General features: G+C 41.7%; 2 protein-coding genes across 9 annotated transcripts in view; one reads left to right on the plus strand and one right to left on the minus strand.

Moving 5' to 3' along the window:
* ESR2 (estrogen receptor 2) overlaps positions 1-17,048 on the plus strand; it is a 37,595-nt gene extending 20,547 nt beyond the window's left edge. For 5 of the 8 annotated variants that reach the window (XM_054066772.1, XM_054066766.1, XM_054066771.1 and 2 more), the window contains 7 exons: positions 698-997; positions 3,434-3,572; positions 5,888-6,021; positions 7,674-7,848; positions 8,740-12,363; positions 12,967-13,164; positions 16,912-17,048. In XM_054066772.1, coding sequence (XP_053922747.1) covers positions 698-997; positions 3,434-3,572; positions 5,888-6,021; positions 7,674-7,848; positions 8,740-8,929 — 938 coding nt within the window. In that variant the 3' untranslated portion in view covers positions 8,930-12,363; positions 12,967-13,164; positions 16,912-17,048. Of the gene's footprint in view, positions 1-697; positions 998-3,433; positions 3,573-5,887; positions 6,022-7,673; positions 7,849-8,739; positions 12,364-12,966; positions 13,165-16,105; positions 16,731-16,911 lie in introns of those variants that run through there. The other 3 variants (XM_054066768.1, XM_054066769.1, XM_054066767.1) reach the window with 3 other exon arrangements.
* A 2,247-nt stretch (positions 17,049-19,295) lies between these two features.
* Positions 19,296-21,219, minus strand: part of SYNE2 (spectrin repeat containing nuclear envelope protein 2) — a 154,919-nt gene continuing 152,995 nt past the window's right edge. Inside the window, exon 116 of the mRNA XM_054066775.1 lies at positions 19,296-19,521. Within this exon, the coding sequence (XP_053922750.1) occupies positions 19,296-19,521 (226 nt within the window). The remainder of the gene's footprint in view (positions 19,522-21,219) is intronic.

The following is a 21,219-nucleotide window of genomic DNA, read 5'->3' on the forward strand; positions in this document are numbered from 1 at the left end:
TGTGGTTCCACCAGTAACACTGACAGAGAGTTGGAGATTGGTTGGTGTTGTCAGTATGAACAATAAATTAAATCCAGGAATTTATTACTGCTCTTTGCAACAAAAATGGTGTTCTGCATGCAGAACTCCAACCAGAGGGCTTTCTTCTCCTAGTTGTAGATATCTGAATTTGCTTTGGGGAAACACCTGCTGGCTTAATGGGATGTAGAGAGAAAATGAGGTGCAACTCAGTAAGTCCCAAACTGAACACCCACCTGGCAGTGAGGCCCAGCTGTGCGTCTGGCTCAACTATTTGCTCTGTATCATGGTCCAGACTTTCAGAAGTCTTTTCTTCTCCACTCTACATCTAAAATAGAATTTATAAACAGCTATTTTTATTTGCATTAAAGACCTGATTTATCTCTTTTTGATGTCAATGGAATTTTCCCATGGACTTTTAAAGTCAGTTAACTGAAGTTCAAAGAGAAATATTTTCTAACATTATTTTTTTGCTTAGTAGAATAAACAAAATCCTCAGCTGAAGTCAGTGGAAAGAAATGTAAGGTCGATGCTGAACACTCTAGATAATTCTGAAACTTGATGTTCAATATTAGAACATCCAAGAGAGGTTTTGCCCTTCTTCTTGAACATTTGGATTTACATAGTGCAACACTGAAAGAAAAAATACTTCAATTCAGTTGTGTTCCTCTCATACCAGGCTCCAGAAGAGAACGTTGTGGATATCGGATTCTGCGTCGCCATCGTAATTCAGAAGATCAGGTGCATTGCATTAGCAAAGCTAAGAAATACAGTGAGACAGCAACTCGCGTAAAAGAGATCCTGCTCAGCACAGTCAGTCCAGAGCAGTTTGTTTTAACCCTACTGGAAGCGGAGCCTCCAAATGTGTTGGTCAGTCGTCCCAGCAAACCATTCACGGAGGCTTCCATGATGATGTCCCTGACAAAACTGGCAGACAAAGAGCTGGTTCACATGATTGGTTGGGCCAAAAAAATTCCTGGTAAGAATTTCAATCTTCTTGTTTGTTGATTTTGTTCAATGTAGGAAGAGAATTGTGAAGGAAACCAGAAAACATCTTAGAAAATAACTTCATTTTAAGTAATATTTGAATGAGGAACACCCCCATGCACACCCCAAATAGTATTTGCTGTATTTTGATTGTTCAAAATGTCTATTTTTTTATACTATGTTAGTTTTTTTTAAAAAAAAACCCTAACCCAAGATCTCAGCCAGTTGAGATTAATCTTTAGATTTTTTATAAAAGGCCAGTTTCCCAACCAACCCCAATTTTGGCATTGATAACCTTTAGTTTATTTTCTGCATCTGTCAGAATGAAAAACTTTTTCTTTGCAAGAGAGAAGTGTATGAAGCAAATCCACTGAAGCAATCAAACCCCTTCAAAACTGTTCCACTTTATCTTACTTGTTTGTTTTTTCTGTTCACACCTGTTACACGGAACAGAAGTGAACACCATTTTAGAACAATGCCCAAAATAAATGCGATGTTTAATATGAGCCTTATTATAAATAATATTCCCATATTACATGGCAGATAAAGCATTTACTTGAATATGGATTTATTTATTTATTTTTTTCCATTATGATAACTGTGATGACTAGAGCTTAGGACATAGAATTTTGTTTTCAGGAATTCTTGCCTAAAGTTAATCATTCAGATCCGTGCTCTGCTTCCTGGAGGAAGTTAAAAAAAAGTAGAGTTCTTGAATAATGGACCAGTGAACAGTAATTTTATTTTATGTAAAGCTGAATATTTGCTTTTGTGTATCTGGCTAAGTCCATTTGCACCTCTAAATTATTATTACATGTTGTTTCAACACCAAAAGCGAAGGAAAATCTTTTTATTTTTCCTTATAGATGTTCATGTTAACAGTAACATTTTGCCTGAATAAGAAAGATAAATCTTTGGGTTGGTTGTTTTTATTTTTATTATGTTTAATGACCATCTTTTGTTACGAGGCTTGCTGTGTGACTGTATTTTTGTCTGTACTTTCAGCTTAATGGATTGTATTTTTGTTGTTGCTCAGTAAAATAGCAGCTGACGCCTGGATTTTTTCCTTCTGAATTCTAAGTATTTTAATTCTGAGTTGTCAGACAGCAGAACAGAACTTCCATAATTGCCTTTTACCTTGTTGACCTAGTCTAAGAGGGTTGAACATGGTTCAGTAATGAACTTATGTTGCTAATCAATAGGATGTTGTCATAATATTGAAATTTGGATTCATTATGCAATGTAGCGTGTGGCTACCAGAGCAGCATGGTTACTGCACATCCAGCGTGAGGGGTTTTTTGTCTGTCTTAGTAATTTATAATTAAATGATTAGGCAAAGCACACATGATTTAAAGGACATGTACTACAGCCATAGAAAAATAGGTAGTTTAATGTACTCTGCAGCAAATAAAATGGCCCTTCTGATACTGCAATAGAAGCTGCGGTGGTGATGTGCTGTCATTGATCTTTAAAGCATAAGACTTTTAGGAAAAGGAAAGGTACAGTCCTTCTAATAGCTCAATGGTCATAAACCATACTGCTGGTGCAGATAACGTGAATTTGGCAGATGACATTTGGAATAAATCTGGATCTCTATCTGTAGATCAAATGCCGGGACTCAGTCTGACATCCAGCTCAACTGAGGTGATGTTTAAAACCTGTAACTGCTCGGTCGTGCGGGAGCAATCAGCACGTGCCTGTGTAAATGTTTCTTGAAATATAAACTTCAGAAATGTCTTTGGGCCATTGTTTCCCAGGAAACTGCCACTCTCAGTTTATACTATTTGCTCTTACATGATTATTTTTCTAAAAGTACTTTTAAAACGATGAGTGCATCTCTGGCAGATAATCTGTTGTTGGCTGTGAATTCTGCAGTAAATTCTGTGACAGTGAAATCTAGGAGGGAAGGTACCACTCATAGGCTCCTATTACCCTTCTTATAACAAAAGGAGCAAGGCTATTGATTTTGTAAGGCAGCACTTTTAGCAGTGATAAGCAAGAGCGCATATTATTCCTTTTATATCAGCCTCGGGCTGTCACTGACTGTATTCCAGCCCAGCAGGTTATTAAGACTAAAAAATATGGAGCATTTGTATAAATTAGTGACAGCAGATTCTGCAAAAGCACAAACACACTTTGTGTATTTTAAGACCTCAGACAACTGGGAAGAGGTATAGGAAACCTGTCTCCCATGGCCAGGCACTTTACTCTATGCAGTCTCTGCTTTCTTTCAAAGGTTTGATAGGAACAAATATCTATGTTCCTATTTGACAGGGCAGCATGGTCCTTCTGATGTCAGTGCCCTGTTTTCTGGCTTTCTTCACAACCCGTGATTCTTTCTGTTTCTTTTTGTTGCTCAGGTACTCAGTCTTGTTTATCACAACAGAGAATTAGACAGATTTATTTTATGATCTTTTCATCATTTTAGGCTTCATTGATCTCAGCCTCTACGACCAAGTGAGACTCTTAGAGAGCTGCTGGATGGAAGTTTTAATGGTTGGTTTGATGTGGAGATCAATCGACCATCCTGGGAAACTAATTTTTGCACCAGACCTTGTACTAGACAGGTAAGAGAAAGAAACTTTTTGAGAACGTTTTGTATTGGCATGTTTGGAGGTAGGGTCAAAGGAAGAGAACCAAGTATGGAAGATGCTATCGATAATTTATCTAACAATATCCTTTACTCTTGTTTGTTAAAAATATCATCTTGTAATGTAAACCCATTACAGGGGTTTAAGGAATGCTTAGCATAAACAGTATTGTTGAACTTTCTAGTTCCTTAATTCCTGTAGCACAGGACAGTGTAAAGTTTCTCTGTATTTTTCACATCTTTTTTTGGTTTCGTTCTTTTTGGCTCTGATCTCTGGATGCTGAAACTGTAGACATGTCAACCCTATGCACTACATTGTCAAACAGTTTCTTCCAACTGATAGGTTTTCTGCCTCCACCCCTCAAAAAAAGCAGACACCGTGTCAGGCCATATTTTAATTATTTAAGTAGCTTTTCTACTTGTTTTTTTTTTCCTGCTCGTAATGCAGACTTCATAAATAGCTATATTAATGAACATTACAGCAGTAGCCAAAAGGGATTAAATAACCTCTAGGTTGCTTTTCAGTACTGAGTGGTTTTTTTCAAGGTACAGCAGCATGCTTGCAAGATTAAAAATTATTTCTCCGTAACATCATGTACCAACAGCATATGGATTAGTAAGGGTATTTTTCTACATGACCTAAGCAGGAACTGACCTGGGCTTCACATTGGTAAAAAGTCAGAGAAACAATCTACTCTCTTGGGTTGGCTTAAAATGTCTCAGCCTTTTCAACCTGGGGAAATTCAGCTCTGTACCAGTTCCATGACTTAAGCTCAATAACAATTATCATTTTAGAAACAGAAAGTGAAACAGGTTAGTAAGAGAAAGAAATTTAATTTATAAAAGGTATGAAATAAATTATTATCTGCTCATATAAATGCTATGCAAGGACACACTGCATTGTTCAATGCAATGATAGGAAATTGCTGAAAATGTATGATACATTTGGTTCCTTGGAACTAAAATGTGCTGAATAGAGTGAGCTTATTTGATGCACTCCTTAATCTCCACAAGATAAAGCAGAGTGGGAGCTAACAAGCATCTGGTCATGCTGTGATTTTATTTTTTTAAGGCACGTGTATATGAAACTGGTCTGTAATTTGATTGTTTTTAACTTAGCTCAGCTTCAGATGCATTTCCCATATAATCTTTGTAGACAAGTACTTCTCTGATGCTTGTCTATTGGTTTCGAACCTTGTAGCTGCCTGTCCTTCTCCAAAGCTAAAAATTCTTCTTTGCTACGAGGAACACAGGAAAATAGGCAGTATTCATGCAGCTGTCTTTCTGGAAGCAGTACTCACTGTGCCTGGTTGGTGTTTTCTGGCTGTGCCTGCCTCTCAGCCCAAAGGCTCACCACCTTCCTTGAGGGATCCAGTGGAGGAGTAAAGGTCTTTAATTCTCCTGCACTGCTATGCTTAAATCTGTTTTAAAAGCATTAAAGAAGAAAAAAAAAAGTCTCATTTTACAGACAGTATAAGAAGCACTGAATACTGTGACCTTAACTGCTCTTTCAGTCCAGTTCATTCGAAAAAGCTAATCAGAAAAGTGGAACAGTAACTTCAGTTACTGTTCAGTGGCTTTGAAATTTGCTGCTGCTTAATTTTGAACCCATTGAAATGGCTTAGAGTTGTTTGGTTGTTTTTTTTTTTTTTCACATCAGAAGATGGGACTATTTCTAATATCCAAAATAGAGAAACTTACATTCAGCAAACACTTGCAAACATAAAAATAACAGACCCAAACACTCCATAACTCTATCTACATTTAAACACCTTCAAAGAAGAAGGTGCTGGAGGATGGGAGTAGAGGCCGTTTTGTTCTTTAAAAATGCCTTATTGCTACAAAAAACTTATTTTAATGAGTCTACCTTATTCACCAAGTCCTGAGGCCTCCATCAGGTACAAATAGTGATGTCACCAGCTGCGTTATTAATTCCTTGTGAAACGAATCTGGAAGATGATTTAAAGTGGTACTGCACCCCACGCTTCAGTTTCAAACTGATTATTGTGAATTATAAGGGCTGTGACACTAAAGCCTCTTACAGAAATACGGTCATGCTTAACTGCAGTCAGTCCTGCATGTGCTTTAAAGAGGAGATCAGTTTCTTAGAGGTGCTGACCTTTTATATCACTGTAATTCTCAATTTAGATTTCATGATAGAACCTTCTGAATTCTCCCAGAGATGAGCTGGTAAGTCTTTTGTAGAATCCTTCATGCTCTGACTTTTATCTGGCTGAGTCAGACTTCCTTAATTCTACTTCTTTTGGTAATGTTTTAAATGTGTTTCCATAGGGATGAGGGGAAATGCGTAGAGGGAATTTTGGAGATCTTTGATATGCTCCTGGCCATGACCTCAAGGTTCCGAGAGCTGAAACTGCAGCACAAGGAGTATTTGTGTGTCAAGGCGATGATCCTCCTCAATTCCAGTGAGTATGCAGTTGACTCTCACACTCACCCAATTGTACATTTTATTTCGAGGGTGGCTGGGAAATCGGCCTCTAAAAATGGTGGAAATATCAAATGAACTAAAGCTGCTGAAAGAGAGCAAGGGGAAAGGACTTCTAACTGTCGGATTGTATGGATTTTTGCTGAAGAAACTTCTGAGCTGCATAGTTTGTGGATTTAGAGTTTATGTCCTATTGTAAGATCTACACGAATAGCCCAAAGTCTGAAAGCTTCTCACAAGTTAGGGCTCATGGCCCAGGCTGTCCAGGATATATTCTTTTTAATGAGAACTTTTGCTCATTTCTCCGCGGATCCTGGTCATGTGTAGAGTTGCTGTACAGCTCTACAAAACTGTACTTCATTCTTTATTCTAGTAAAACTAGATGCTCAACTGAGTGATGATTAATTCAGCTTAAATGATCCTATTTAATGGTAATTAATTGATAGAAATGATTGAAAGTGCTGAACAGTTCTGCAAGTTTAATTTCAAGATAGGAGCTTTGCCTTGCAGCCTTTTACACAGGACAAATAAGAGTGTGTGTTTGCTAGTTTAGAGTAGTCGCCAGTAAATTAAGATTATTCCCAAGAACGCTTTGTAATTAATGTTGTCACCGAAAAAAAAAAACCCTAACAACAAAGTAACAGCTACGTATCTTTACTCTTTTCAGCAAGGACCTGCTGGTAATTCTCAGCCCAGTTCTGAAAGGGCTACTGTTACCCTACTCGTTTGTAAATGGATAAAATTATTCCAATAGACAAAAAAAGTTGTTTCTGTTTTCTTAAAAATAAACCAACCAGCCAGCCAAGCAAAAGAAACCAACAAAACACCGTGTTCATCAACTGTATTTTCTTCAAACCCTCACCTCCGAGAAAAACCTCTCCTTTTGTCCCTCCCTGCTCTTCTTTCTTGTCCAAGTTTATCTTTTACTCCTAATCTTTGAGTTTTTCTGGATCTCTGTCCTTCCATAAATATATTTGGAAGGATTTCTCGCTTGCCCCACCCCATCTCTTCTGTTCTGTCAGTAATGTCACTGTGTGTTTCCAGACCTTCCTAGTGGTGATTTCTTCCCTCTCCATAATCCCAACCTCATTTTTTTTGGCTTTTGCTTACTTTTAAGGTTTCCCAATGTAGAGAAGTCCTCTTTTATGGCACCCTCTGAGCTACAGGGAGGCCAGGACAGTGTCAGCCTATGAGCAGTGTCTCTCACCATCTTCTTCTCCCTTCCTAGGATATACTCAGAGAAAAAAGGAAGGGAAGGGATTAGAGCAATTACGTAATTCATAATTGTTACTGAACTACAAAGTGCGGAGTCATTCAAAGGAAAAATGCTCTGGTTAATGGAGAGCATGTCCGTTCTCTTTACTGAAGGGTCTATGTTCAACATGTTGTCTTGGGAGGATTTGGGAGAATTACTCAGTTTGCCAATGATGCAGTCAGCAAATTTTGGCAAACAAATGTATGTTGAAGCGTCGCGCGACAGATGGAGCATCATTTGTACAGTCTTAAGCTGAGGTGTCAGGAAATGCATCTTTTCTAATCCTATTGAAATATTACATCAGAAAAAAAATGTACAGTCATAGCTTTTCTTTCTTCCTTATGGGCAGGGAGTAATTTTTTTTCTTCTCTGTTTAGGCATGTTTCCCTTGTCAGCAGAAGAACCTGAAAGCAACAGGAAATTGCATCACCTGCTTAATGTAGTCACAGATGCACTGGTGTGGGTTATTGCAAAAAGCGGAATCCCCTCACAGCAGCAGACAACTCGTCTGGCCAATTTGTTGATGCTCCTTTCTCACGTCAGACACGCAAGGTAAATCTGTGTGTGCAACACATAAGGTTTGTTTATTATGGCGACTAAACAAGTGTTGATCTCTGGAGGACTCCTGAGAGAATACGGCTCTTCATCTCTGTTCATTGTAAGGCTTTCCATCCTAGCACGACTAAATAAGCATTATACTCGAGTGCTTGCTGGCACTCAAAAATGTGTTGATATTAAAATGCCGTCTCAACTGGATTATATTAAATTGTTGGTTTTACATCTGCCTGAAATGTTTAACAACAAGAACACAAAGTTGGCACCAAAAACTTGAGTGCGTCTGAAATGCACATATGTGTAACTGCAATGGCAGTAGCCATCTCCTGTTAGTCCCAATCGTGGTACTGCCACAGAGCACTCAAGTTAACAAGGTGTCATTGTATCTTACTGTATAACAAAAAAAAAAAAAAGACTTTCAATGCCTGTAGCCAACTGCAAGATCTGACAACGGACATGCAGAGAGGAAACAAACTGTTTGATGTCAGCCAGGGTAGTTTGGTCTTCCTAGTTAACCATGTAGGAGAGGTTAGTCACTAGAGCTATAAACTGTAAATTCCCCTTTTGTACAAAGCACCCATATTTCCAGCATCAAAGAGATTTTTCTTTTTGATTTCAATAAGGTCAGTACATCTGAATTATTTTTGAAGCCAGTTCGTATGGTGTAAAACAAATCTCAGTTCTCTAAATGCTAAAACACTTGGCCCATAAGTATGTTGGGATGTTGTTACTGTTGATAGTGGTAAGTAGTCTGATGGACTTCAGCAGTTAAATCCTCTTAATTCCTAATAAAAAAAAAAAAAAGGACTTTCTTGAAGTCATGAGTGTGTTTTCCTCTCTGCATTGTTGGACCCTGACTGCTGACTTATTTTCTGTTCTCCTTCACAGCAACAAAGGAATGGAGCATCTCCTGAGCATGAAGTGTAAAAATGTGGTCCCAGTGTATGATTTGCTGCTGGAGATGTTGAATGCACACACTCTCCGAGGGCAAAGGAAGTCCCCAGTCACACATCCCGAATTTGGCTCGTTAGAACAAATGGAGATTGGAGACAGTCTGCGAAATGGGGCAGCCCAGTAATTCTGCTGAAACACAGAAATGTGAAGCTTCATAAAGCTATGGGAGACAACAAAAGTACTGTGATGGGACTGCTGGAGCGGAACCAAGTGTGAGTCCTCATCTCTTCTAGATTTGCACGTGGCTATCTTGGGAAAGGCCTGTGGGACACACACCTCTGGTTTTCTGACATTACAATACCTGCACTTTTACAGTGCCTTTTCTGAGACTCTTCAAAAGCACCTTAAGAAATTAAGCCTCCGAATAGTACTATGAGAGAGGGAATTACTGCCTCTCCTGAGACAGAGATAAATTAATTACTGAGACAGAGGGATAAGAGTCCTGGTTTAAGATGACAAAAGTCTGTGTCAGGGCCAGGAGTGAGCACCTAGCTCTGCATCTCCCAGACCAAGGCTTTTAAGCACTGAGTAGACAATCTCTTCTTTCAGCATGAGAATGTATGAAATGTAGAGCAGCATCATTTGGGACAGATTCACTTACCTGTGTCCGCTGGTCCCTGGGGAATACCTGCTTTGCAGCTGATCTAGATAAAGTGCCGAGATATGTACAGTGTAAAGAGTTTCTTCTATTCTTAAATATGCAATGGCTGCAAGGGCCTTCATTTGAAGGTCATTCAGAATAGCTTCTAGGCTGGTTCAGAGCCTCTTCAGAAATGTTAAACCAAGCTGGAGATTATATTGTGTGAGCCTGTTCTTAACTTTCGTGTTATTATCCATGTATAATTCTTCAGTGCTTTAAACAATGACCAAATTGCCTGGATATTTCAGTTAATGCTGATCTTCTAAATGTGTTTTTGTCTGTGAAATTAACATGTTGTTTTATATATTTATTAATGATGTTAAATCTATTACAATATTTAGGTACAAGAGGTTGCTCTTAATATTAACTGTTTGCAGTTGTATATGATCTGTTAATCGGGGCTTGTGAAAGCAGCTGGAAACAAAACATCTTCCCTCTCGTTTTGACTCCCGTGTGGAATCCTGTCCACCTGAAACCTCTTGCAGGTGATGAGGCAGTGGATGGGAGCTGCTTGCTGCCTGCAGGATTGCTGCTTGCTTGTTTTCAAAGTGCATGGCACCTTATGCAGTTGTTTTTATATCTTGTATGGGGTCCCTCCAAGAGCAGGGGAGGGCAGGGGGTGATGATGATGATGATGATGATGATGATGATGGTGATGTTTCTGGCTATTATTTTGCCTTGCAAGTGTGATGACTTGTTTGAATTTCACCAAAGATGTGGATTTAAACTTCCCTGTCGTGCTGGTTCCTGGGGGCGTTTAAAACAAGCAGAGGAACTAGCCTGGCCGATGACTTCAGTGAAGAGCAGGATGGCATCATTTGTTCTGGCAACTGCCCTTATCTCATGTTGCTGTGAGCTAAAATTGCAGTCACTCTAAATGGATGTATTTAAATGTAATGCATGTATATTCTGGGCATTTCGGGTATGGTGGAATTTAATTGGGATTACACCAGAAGTCTGTTTTGAGGCACAAAATGTTCTGGATTAGGGACTTGAATCATGATGTCATTTACGTACTTTCAGTATTAGTCAAGCCTTCGATCTTGGTGGTTTTTCAAAGCCAAGGAGAATATTTTTTATAGGAGATGCATAAAGAGTTTTCAGTGAGTTAAACAAATCTATTGTCTTGTTTTACCAGATGCTGCTGATTGTCCATATTTTTACTAGCTACCTTTTTATTGTCTTTAAGAAACTGTAATATATAGTAGTGCCCTTCTAAATAAGTGAATATTTACTGCAAGAAAAGGGAAAACATATGAGTGCAGTCTGGAATTCATTGGTACTTTCATTTGGAAGAAACTTTTCTGTGAAACAGATGTGTTTCAGTGCTTCTTGAGCTTGAACACCTTTTGGCCTCAATGCCTGTTGTATTATTCTTCTGATTTTCCTTATCCTGTGCAATTGTTTTGTTTAATACAGTTTTTTCAAAGAAATGTGTAAGTGATATTTTGTTTTGGTTGGTTGGTTTGCTTTAGAAGTGGCAAACTTATAAGCAAGTTTGAAACAAACGTCTTAAAAGGAAAATGGGAAAGAGCATGTAAAAATCGTAAAATTAACTTCTCCTTGGAAATATGCTCCTGACTGACTTTGTAAAAGAACAATGCCGCAGACCTGTGCTACATTTTGTGATCTATATGTGCTGTTACTAGCACAGTGCAACCAGGAAAATGATGTGATTTTTGCAGATACTTTTTGTCGCAGGTAATAATTTGTTGAATATCATTTTATTAAAAATTACTACTGATGTTTTAAAATGGGCAAAAGCCAATAGCTATCGGCTCTCTGGATTAATGTAGCTGTATTCCTCTTTGGATAAGGGGAGGGCGCACATCTCTAAAACAGCTGAGTTTATTAAACAGGGAGGTATGAGACAAAATGACTAAAAAAGGGTGTCTTCATCTCTTGAACGAAATTTTGGGCTTATCATGGGTTTGTATCCCACAGACTCTCTCTGATGCTGCATTCCTGGTGTGAAGCAAGTCCATGTAGCCGTGAAGAGAGTTACTTGGGTCTGTTGGTGAATAAGAATCTCGACATGAGCTGACAGTGTGTGCTTGCATCTCAGAAAGCCGATCGTATCCCAGGCTGCATCAAAAGAAGTGTGAGCAGCAGGTCAGGGGAGGCGATTCTGCTCCTCTTCTCTGCTCCCTTGAGACCCTGTGTGGAGTCCTGTGTTCATTCTGGAGTCCTCAACACAGTAAGAACATGGATCTGTTAAAGCGAGTCCAGAAGAGGCCATGAAGATGATCCAAGGGCTGAAGCACCTCCCATGAGAAGACAGACTGAGAGGTTTGGGGCTGTTCAGCCTGGAGAAGAGAATGCTGCAGGGAGACCTTGGAGCAGTACTGAAAGGGAGCCAACGGGAAAGCTGGGGAGGGGATCTTTATCAGGGAGAGCAGTGGCAGGACCAGAGGCAACAATTTAAGGTTGAAAGAGGGAAGATTTAGAGTAGATATTAGAAAGAAGTTTTTCTTCCTGTGAGGGTGATGAGGCTCTGGCACAGGTTGCCCTGAGAAGTTGTGGCTGCCCCATCCCTGGAGGAGTTCAAGGCCAGGTTGGATGAGGCTTTGAGCGACCTGATCCAGTGGGATGTCCCTACCTGTGCCAGGGGGGTTGGAACTGGATGGTCTTTATGGTCCCTTCCAACTCAAACCATTCTATGATTCTATGTTCCTGCCAGGCTTGAGCAGAGCTGCCGCGCTGCTTTTCAGTTTAGAACTTGGGGGGCTTTTCCAGTTTGAGCATGAATGAATGAATGAATGCTGAGGAGCTGTGAGGAGGGGAGGAGAGCATGGCTGGTTCATGGCTTTCCTTCACTGCCCTGCTGTACCTCAGCTTCTGCTGCTGAGCTGGGACTTGACCAGAGGTGGCTGTTTCTCCTGGACGAAATTATGCTGCAGTCTGGAATATTCACAGAGGTGAGCAAACCTTGCTTATGCAAGAGTGCCCGTTGCCATGGATTTAAAAGGGAGAGGGAGGAAGGAAGGATGGAAAGAAGGAAAAGGAAGGAAGGAAGGAGAAGGAAGGAAGGAAGGAAAAGAAAGAAAAAGAAAGAAAGAGAGAAAGAGAGAAAGAAAGAAAGAAAGAAAGAGCGAAAGAAAGACAAACCCCCAATGTATTCCTTATGTATGCTGCTAAAAATATGCTGAGGCTCCCCTCAAGTCTGGAACTTGAACCAAATGTTAAAACAGCCTTAATATTTTTTTTAAGAAGTGTGGTGCATCTTGGAGCATTTCAGGTAGGTAAAATGTTTCGTCTCCAGGAACATTAGAACTTTTCCACACCGCTGTCTTCTTGCAAATTACCTGGTTTTAATGCTGTCATATTGCCAGAGAAGAGAAAATGGGGAAAATATGTATTGGAACATTCTCCCTTGAGACGGTGCCTGACAGGCTGGGTGCTGCTATCAAATGTGTAGCAACCTCAGGCAGGTAGCACTTTTAAGATCTTTTTTTTTCGGTAAATATGCATATCTCCATAATATGTTAATTCCTTGCTGACTGAATAATGAATCTACACAGGGATCATTGTGATGAAAGGAGGACATCCTTTTAAATGCTGGAACTTCTTTTCCTCGTGATGACTTGTGAAGTATTGAAGACAGTTGCTGTATTTGCATCATTACAGTGGTTTAACAGAGCCTAAAAATGAAGAAAGCCCCAAGAAAGCTGCCGATTAGTTCTATTCAAGCTGCCACCAGGGATCAGCCCTCTTCTGAGGTAAGAATTTTTGTCTTGTTTTGTCATTGTTTAGCCTCACACAGCTAAATTCCAGAAACTAAAAAACGTGCAGCTCAGTTTCCTAAAAACCTTCACCCTACCTCCAACCCTCATTGAAAAGAGAGAGGGAAATGAGAAGAAAAAGTCTCATGGGTTGGAAACTAAAACTGCAGCTTCAATGAAATGATAATGATAATAATGAAAATAGTTAGAAAGTAATAAAAATATACAAACATCTGAGATCACTCCCCCGGCCTATCCTTCGATGGCTATACATCACCATAAATACTTCAGAGCAGACACGAGGGAGTGGGTCCATGGCTAGGAGGGAGCTGGACTTGGGTACTGGATTCAGAATCTCACAGATCTGGGATCAGAAGCAACCAGACAGATGAGGGCCTCACTGGATGTCAGCCATCACAGCGGAGAGCGAGACACTCGTGATCTCTCAGTGTCATATTGAGTATGACATATATGGGATGGAATACACTGTTGGTCAGTTTAGGGTCACCTCCCCTCTTCACCCCTCTTCCCAGGTTCAGCCCCTTTCATGCCAGCTTGAGGAAGGCGTTGGTTAAATATAAGCATTGGCCTTTTTGCATCAATGCCCTGTGTTACCATTTTAGAGGAGAACACTGTCTCAAAAAAACGCAGTTAGTTTTCAGAGAGATGAAATTACTTACAGCAACTCAGTCACAAAACTGACTCTAACTTATGCCAAACTACAACATGTTTAAACTTTATAGGATGGTTTAGTTTGGAAGGAACCTTAATGACCATCCAGTTCCACCCCTCCTGCCATGGGCAGGGACATCTTCCACTGGATCAGGTTGCTCAAAGTCCCATCCAATCTGGCCTTGAACACCTCCAGGGATGGGGCAGCCTCGGCTTCTCAGGGCAACCTGGGCCACTGCCTCACCACCCTCACAGTAAAAAACTTATTTCTAATATCTACTCTAAATCTTTCCTCTCTCAGCTGAAAACCATTGGCACCAGTCCTATCCCTGCACTCCCTGATAAAGAGCCCCTCCCCAGCTTTCCTGGAGCCCCCTTTAAGTACTGGAAGGCTGCTATAAAGTCTCCCTGGAGCCTTCTCTTCTCCAGGCTGAATTGCCCCAGCTCTCTCAGCCTGGGAGATGCTCCAGCCCTCAGATCATCTTCATGGCCTCTTCTGGACTCGCTTTAACAGATCCACCAGGCTGCGTGATCACTGCAGCCCAGGCTACCTGCAATCTTAACCTCTCCAATTAGTTCTTCTGCGCTAGTGACAACAGGTCCAGCAGTGCCTCTCCTCTGGTCGGGCTCTCCACCATCTGTACTTGCACTGCTTGTGGTTCGCTGTGCTGCTTTTCTAGCAGATGTTTGGGTGGTTGAAGTTCCCCTATAAGGATCAGGTCCTGCACATGTAATTTAGACTTGCTTGCAGAAGATTCATAATACATATGTTTAAAAGGGCACAAAAGTGTGACATGGAAGCTCAGCCTGAGCATGCTGACTATCTAATGGCCATGGCCATGACCAAGGTCTTGCAAAGGACAATGCTGCTGCTGCCCCCCAGAGACTGCTTTTATGTATCCGAGGTTGTTCCTTTGTCTGAACAGTAGAAAATAGTTGTGCACTTATGAAATAGCTGCTCTTCCCTAGAATGTGCTTTAACCCACATATATCAAAGATAGGATCATGATTATGGATCTATTTTGATCCTAGGACAACGAGCACACGGCAAAAACAGACAGCACTCTTCCCCTTCCCTGCACTTCCCCACCAAGATAAGCACCTGCGGGAGACCGGTTGCTCTTACCTTGAGACCCGAGATTAAAAAAAGAGAATGGATTTGCATGGCGTCGTCTGAAGTGCCCTAAAGCATGCACAGCCTAAGGCCCTGTCACAGGAATTACTGTTTTATCAGGCTGAGTACCAAACCCATATATGTTCAATATATACATATACATCTCGATAGATTCTGTCCCGGGTGGCAGGGTAGCTGATAACTCCTGACTGCTGTGAGCTAGAACAGCTGAGGGCAGTCACCACCATGGCAGCTTTTAGTGTCAGTCCAGCTGTAGGCTGCACCATTTCTTTGAGTAGTGCACTGTCTGGTGACCCTTCCATGCACTCAGCTGGAAGCCATGGAAATGCCTTTGCCATCATCACCACTCTTCTCAAATTAAATCATTTGATGTTATTTATGTCCTGTGAAATCATGATTCAGCAAAACAGTTAAGGATGTGCTGATCCACTGCCTAAGCTAATTCTAAAGAAGATGATGTAAGCAGGAATAGGAAAAGCAAGCGGATTACTAAAATATAGAAAACAGCTATTATTTACATTCATTTTTCCCGGTGTTTTACTACTGAAGTGAAATGTGTTGAGTTAAATGGCAGTTTCATAGTTAAAGCTTTGTCTTACTTATGATCATGATGCTTTTTAACTCCTTCCATCTTCACATGTGTCACCTATACTCCTTCTGGGTTGTTGAGTGCCAGTCAATTTCAGTTTAAGTGCATGTAAAAAAAGAAGATTGCTTTGCCATAGAAATGCCAGCCTCTGCCACTACTGCCTGAACAGACAAAACCTCCTTCACTCCCCACATGTACCAAGGAGCTGGCATAGCCATTAACAGTGGCTACTGCACTTTTCCCATGTCCATTTTCCCCAGAATTTTCTGAGTTCTACTTTATATGTGGTTCTAGTGTCAATGTTTCACCCTCACTGCAAATGTGTGATGGAAATGTCTGAAGATGGTGCCTTTTAAAGGACTATATATGTTATACCAATATGAAAAAAACCCCAACCCCTCCTTTTCCCTGAGCTGCTTTTCAGTTCTGTGGACTTGCAGTATTTGTCTAGCGATATGCACTTCATTCAGGTGTAGATTTTTGTGGCTGAAAAACAGGTATCATGAAACCTATACACCTTTTTCATCACTTCTTTCCTGTAGCTGAGCTCCGCCTGGTTTCACGAGTGCATGATCATGATGTCTGCAAGTAAGCGTCTCATCCTTACCACCACAGTCACTCCACAACACGTAGGTTGATTTCCTTTGCCAGGTACTTGAGTTCTTGGGATGTTTCCAAGCACCTGGTGACTACACAAGTTGCAGGTTGTGACCTAGTGTTTCAGAGACCAACAAATTTAACTGGAGCAGGGGAGGAAGTCGTAGGAACAGCACAGTTCTCTTCCCCATGCTAGCAGAATTGTTGCCGACTCTGGGGGTGTGGTGACCAGATTAACAGATTGAGGCCCCCCTCTCCTCACCAAATAGGACTTCACCTCAAATTAGTTCTAGCCTGGTTTCCCTCCTACATACAATGCACGTGCAAAACCATGCGCACGTCTGCATGCTCTCGCTATTGCTCTTGCCTACCTGCTTTAATCCTATTTTTGTCCCCATCACTGAACATGAACAACCCAGTCTTGAGCGAGAAGACACCACTAAGAAATCGGTGGTTATACAAGACTTGTTTGAAGCAGGCTTCAGTGTCAGCCTACAGCGCAATGGTCATAATCACCTTGAAGTAAAACTATTTAAAATAGATTTTGGGAAAAAAGGATGTAAGTTACTTTCCCAGACTTTTTTTTTTTTTTTTTGGTGACAATTTGAGATAATTTCATAAAAGCTCTTCATTTTATAGATTACATCAGCTCAACAATTTGATATAACTGTACATAATGAAAGGAAATTGCAGGCTATGAAATTTTCTTTCGAACTTTGACATTGTTCATTTCCTCTCTTCTCCTGCACAGGTTCTTTAATGGCAGAAGGACTGAATATCATGTCAGCAGCTGACTATTATTTTTTGGCAGAAAGGTTTGCATGGGCACTTGTGACAACCTGGCAATGAAATAATGGTTAGAGTTGGCCGACTTCTACACAGACAGAAACTTAAATGAGCTCCATCTGAAAGTAACTGCTTTCAAAACCCAAAATACCGATGGCAGAGGAAGAGAGCGTTTGTCTGTCTGTGCGAGGTGAGGAGGATTCATCATTGATCTCTGGATACAGTACGAGTGTGAGAGCTGTATCTGTTTAATTGGTAGCTGTAGCTCAAGTCTGGCCCCACAGCCACAGAGCAGCTTGCTGGTTTAGAGGCTCTGACTGCTGTCAGGTTTGGAAGCACTGCTAGATCCTCGTCTTCAGCAGGATGTAGCCTGGGCATTGCTACTCGAGAATGAACTTGACACATCACTCTGGAGCTGGTGTGTCTTGAGCCATACGTGAGCACAGAGGGTGGGTGTAAAGTACTGTACAGTACCACTACTAAAAGTGCCAAATCATAAACTTTGACTTTCCTGAACCACATTGGAAACTTTGCAATATTAACTGCATCACAGCTAATGTATTAGTCTAGCTTAACATCCTGCAAATAAACCATACTATTTTTAGCCACCGTGGTTGGGAAAAAGGCTGTTGGTTTTCTCTAGGAACCATCTTTGAACATAAGAACACAAAGCAACTTGCTTCATAAATCCCCGCCAGACAACGGGGAATATGCAACTACCAGTGGTGGCAAGCGTAGAAAAGGTGGGACAATTCTTACAGGCTGATCACAAATCCCATTTCCTCTAGGTAAGCATTGCAGAAACGGGCTCACTGCCCAATGATTTTCCCCTGTAACCAAACACAAAAATTCTTAATGCTCAGCCAAACTCCATGTGATTGCACTGAGCTCTCCTCGACCTGCACTTCCCCCTCCCCGGCATTGCCACAACTCCCAGGTTAGAAAATCAGTTCCAAGGTGGGGAAACATTTCAATCCGGCAACGAGCACTGGCTGGATCAGCTTTGTGTTCTTCCTTTTAGAAATTACAGGCAGTTGCAAAGGAAAGAATTTGTGCCGCTGAACACAAGGCTCCACTTCTGAATTTGTAAATGCCTGCTCTGGCGAGTGGTTACACTGCTCCCAACACTGCTGTGTTAGCAGGCAATACGGTGACCCATACAGGAGTGGAAGGGTCAGCACTCTTGGAACAGGGGAGGTTTACATTGGATGTAAGAAAAAATTTCTCCACTGATAGACTGCTGAGGCATTGGAGCAGGCTGCCCAGGTCAGTGCTGGGCTCACCACCCCTGGAGGCGTTCAAAAACCACATCGATGTGGCTCTTTGGAACACGGTTTAGTAGGCATGTTGGTATTGGGCTGATAGTTGGACTGGATGATCTTGGAGGTCTTTCCCAACCCTAATGATTCCATGATTCTACATGGATGGTTGCCCTCCCTCAACTCCCAACACCCCGACAGTACCTGCAGACATTGGCAAAATTTTAATGACAGCACTCGCACTGTACAGTCAAGAAGCAGCGGCGACGCTGACTGTACACAGTGTTTCCCAGCCCTTGCCCAAGTGTCAGTTTCATTTTAAAGACAAACTTATAAAAACGCACAATTTTCTTCCAAGATACTGTACATTATTCAGCAGGTTAAAAACTGAAAAAGTCTTTCATTAAAAAAGTCCTTACATTATCTGTATACACCAGGGACAGTCTACATAACCATGTTCATCTAGAAAATATGCGCATTATACACCGTTTCCATGCAATGCAGCAACTTCTTATCTCAAAAGTGGTATAAAAAGACAACACAGCAGTCCTAACCACTAGAACACCTCATGGAAAACAAAACAAATGTGCATCCTGTTACTCAATGTGGTGGATGAATAACATACAATGACAACGATTCAAAAATACATAGTTGTTTTTTTTTTTCCATCATGTGACTACAGAAGCAAAAGCTACAGGTAATGTGAAGGGTGTGCAGTGATTTCAGGCCAAGTGCCTCTTCAACTGCTTGTTTGTCGTGCTAACCTGAGACAGACTGCTGTGTTTAAGAAGACTGTGATGTAGTTTCTATATCTAATAACTCAGCATTCAATCTCCTTGCAAGCTTAAGAGCACTGTCCCTATAAAACAGTGCATCTATTGCATCAGAGTATAAGGTGTGCTGCTGCTTACAGTTTAAAAATCTATAGAAAAAGTTTTCCGTACAAAAATGTTGAATTTTGTCAAGATATATACTTTGAGATGTGAAATCTAACACATTCCCTGCCACAGAGAAAGGAGGCTATTAAAAAGCATGAAAAAGCACCACAGAGTGTGTGTTTTGGTATATTTGAAGATCCCTGGGCTGCTTTCTAAGTTGGTGGAGGCCCGTTGGGGTATTGCAGCATGAGATGGAAAGAATGCATGACGTTGTTTTTCTTGGTGCAGCTGTAGTCTTCCTCACAAGATGGAACCATGCAAGCCAGAAGTAAAAGCAGTAGAAAGAACAACTGAAATGGTAAAGCTGCTCGTAATACACGTCGGAAGAAGGGGGGAGATTGAGATGTTGCTCGATTAGGTTGTAGACAGCTTTCACCTCTGAAATAGAGAAAAAAGAAAAACAAAATAAGAAAAAGGCACTTCGGAGTTTGAAGTAAACAAGTCATTTTAACTCCCTTTCTAGGGTTCCCTAGAACATTAAGGTGCTGGAGCATGTCCAGAGAAGAGCAAAGACAAGCTGAAGTTGCACATCGGAGCAGAGGCCTAGGAGCCAGAGTGCTAAAGGAAAACCATTCACTAAGGTGCAACACAGAGCTGGCAGAGAAAGGAGACACTATAGGCAGGCAGAAATCACATCCACCTGCATGTCACCCAGAGGAACAGCTGCTCAGGTTACTGCTGGCACTCAGCTCGCCTCTGCTGTTTTCACTGTCCTTCAAGAGTTCAGGCTAACAAAAGTAGAATCATAGAATCATAGAATAGTTTAGGTGGAAGGGACCTTAAAGACCATTTAGTTCCAACCCTCCTGCCATGGGCAGGGACACCTCCCACCAGCCCAGGCTGTCCAAGGCCCCAACCAACCTGGTCTTGAACACCTCCAATGTGGCCACAGCTTCCCTGGGCAACCTGTGCCAGTGTCTCACCACTCTCATGGTGAAGAAATTCTTCTTTATGTCTAGTCTAAATCTGCCCCTCTCCAGTTTATACCCACTGCCCCTCCTCCTATCACTACAAGCCTTTGTAAACAAATAGTCCCTCCCCAGCTTTCTTGCAGCTCCCCCAGTGCATGATCACTGCAGCCCAGGCTGTCTCCGATCCTAATGTCACTGATGAGTTCACTTGTATTAGTGACCATCAGGTTCCCTCGGGTGGGGGGGGGTCTCTATTAGCTGGATTAAGAAATTATCTTCAATGCTCTCCAGGAGTCTCTTGGATTGCCTACAGCTTGCCGTGCTACTTTTCCAGCATATGTCAGAGTGGTTGAAGTCCTCGAGTAGGATGAGAGCTTGCAAGCATGAAGCCTCCTGTAGCTGGAGGAAGCTTCACTGGTTGGCACTCCTTGATCAAGTGGCCTGTAGTATACACCAACCACAAGGTTCCCATTGGTTCCTCTGTCTTCAATTCTGACCCACGAGCTTTCAACCTGTTCATGGCTACTCTTCAACAACACCTCTTCACATTCTAGTCCTTTCCTGAGATACAGGGCAACACCTCCACCTCTCCTTCCCGGTCTGTCCCTTCTGAACAACCTGTAGCCATCGATAGTCACACCAAGTTTCTGTGATGGCAACTAGATCATAGCTTTCTAGCAGCACAGTAGCTTCCAGCTCCTTCTGCTTGTGGCCCAAGCTTCGTGTGTTGTATAGAGGCACTTCAGCTGGGCTGCTGGTTGCACCACCTTCTTAGCAGACCCTTTAATACCTATAAGGTGTTTCAGAGAAGTATCCTCCCTGATACCTACTAACTCAGGAGCTTCCCACTCATCTCCACAGGACTTCAGCCGCATCACGGCATCCCCAGCATGCCCCTTGACAGCAAGAGGAGGGCCCAGACCAGTACTCCATTCCTCCAACCCTTGGCTGTCCTCCCACCACTTGTCATAGGCTAGCCTGATATTATCCCCCTCGCCCTTCACATCTACTTTAAAGCCCTATCTACAAGCTCTGCAAGCTCCTGGGCAAAGACTCTCCTCCCGCTCTGAGAAAGGTGGCTCCCATCGGATACTTGTAATCCTGGTGCCATGTAGGCCATCCCATTGTTGAAAAATTCTAGGTTGTTGCGGTGACACCAGCCACA

This window comes from Cuculus canorus, chromosome 5 (genome assembly GCF_017976375.1).
Source record: "Cuculus canorus isolate bCucCan1 chromosome 5, bCucCan1.pri, whole genome shotgun sequence".
NCBI lineage: Eukaryota > Metazoa > Chordata > Aves > Cuculiformes > Cuculidae > Cuculus > Cuculus canorus.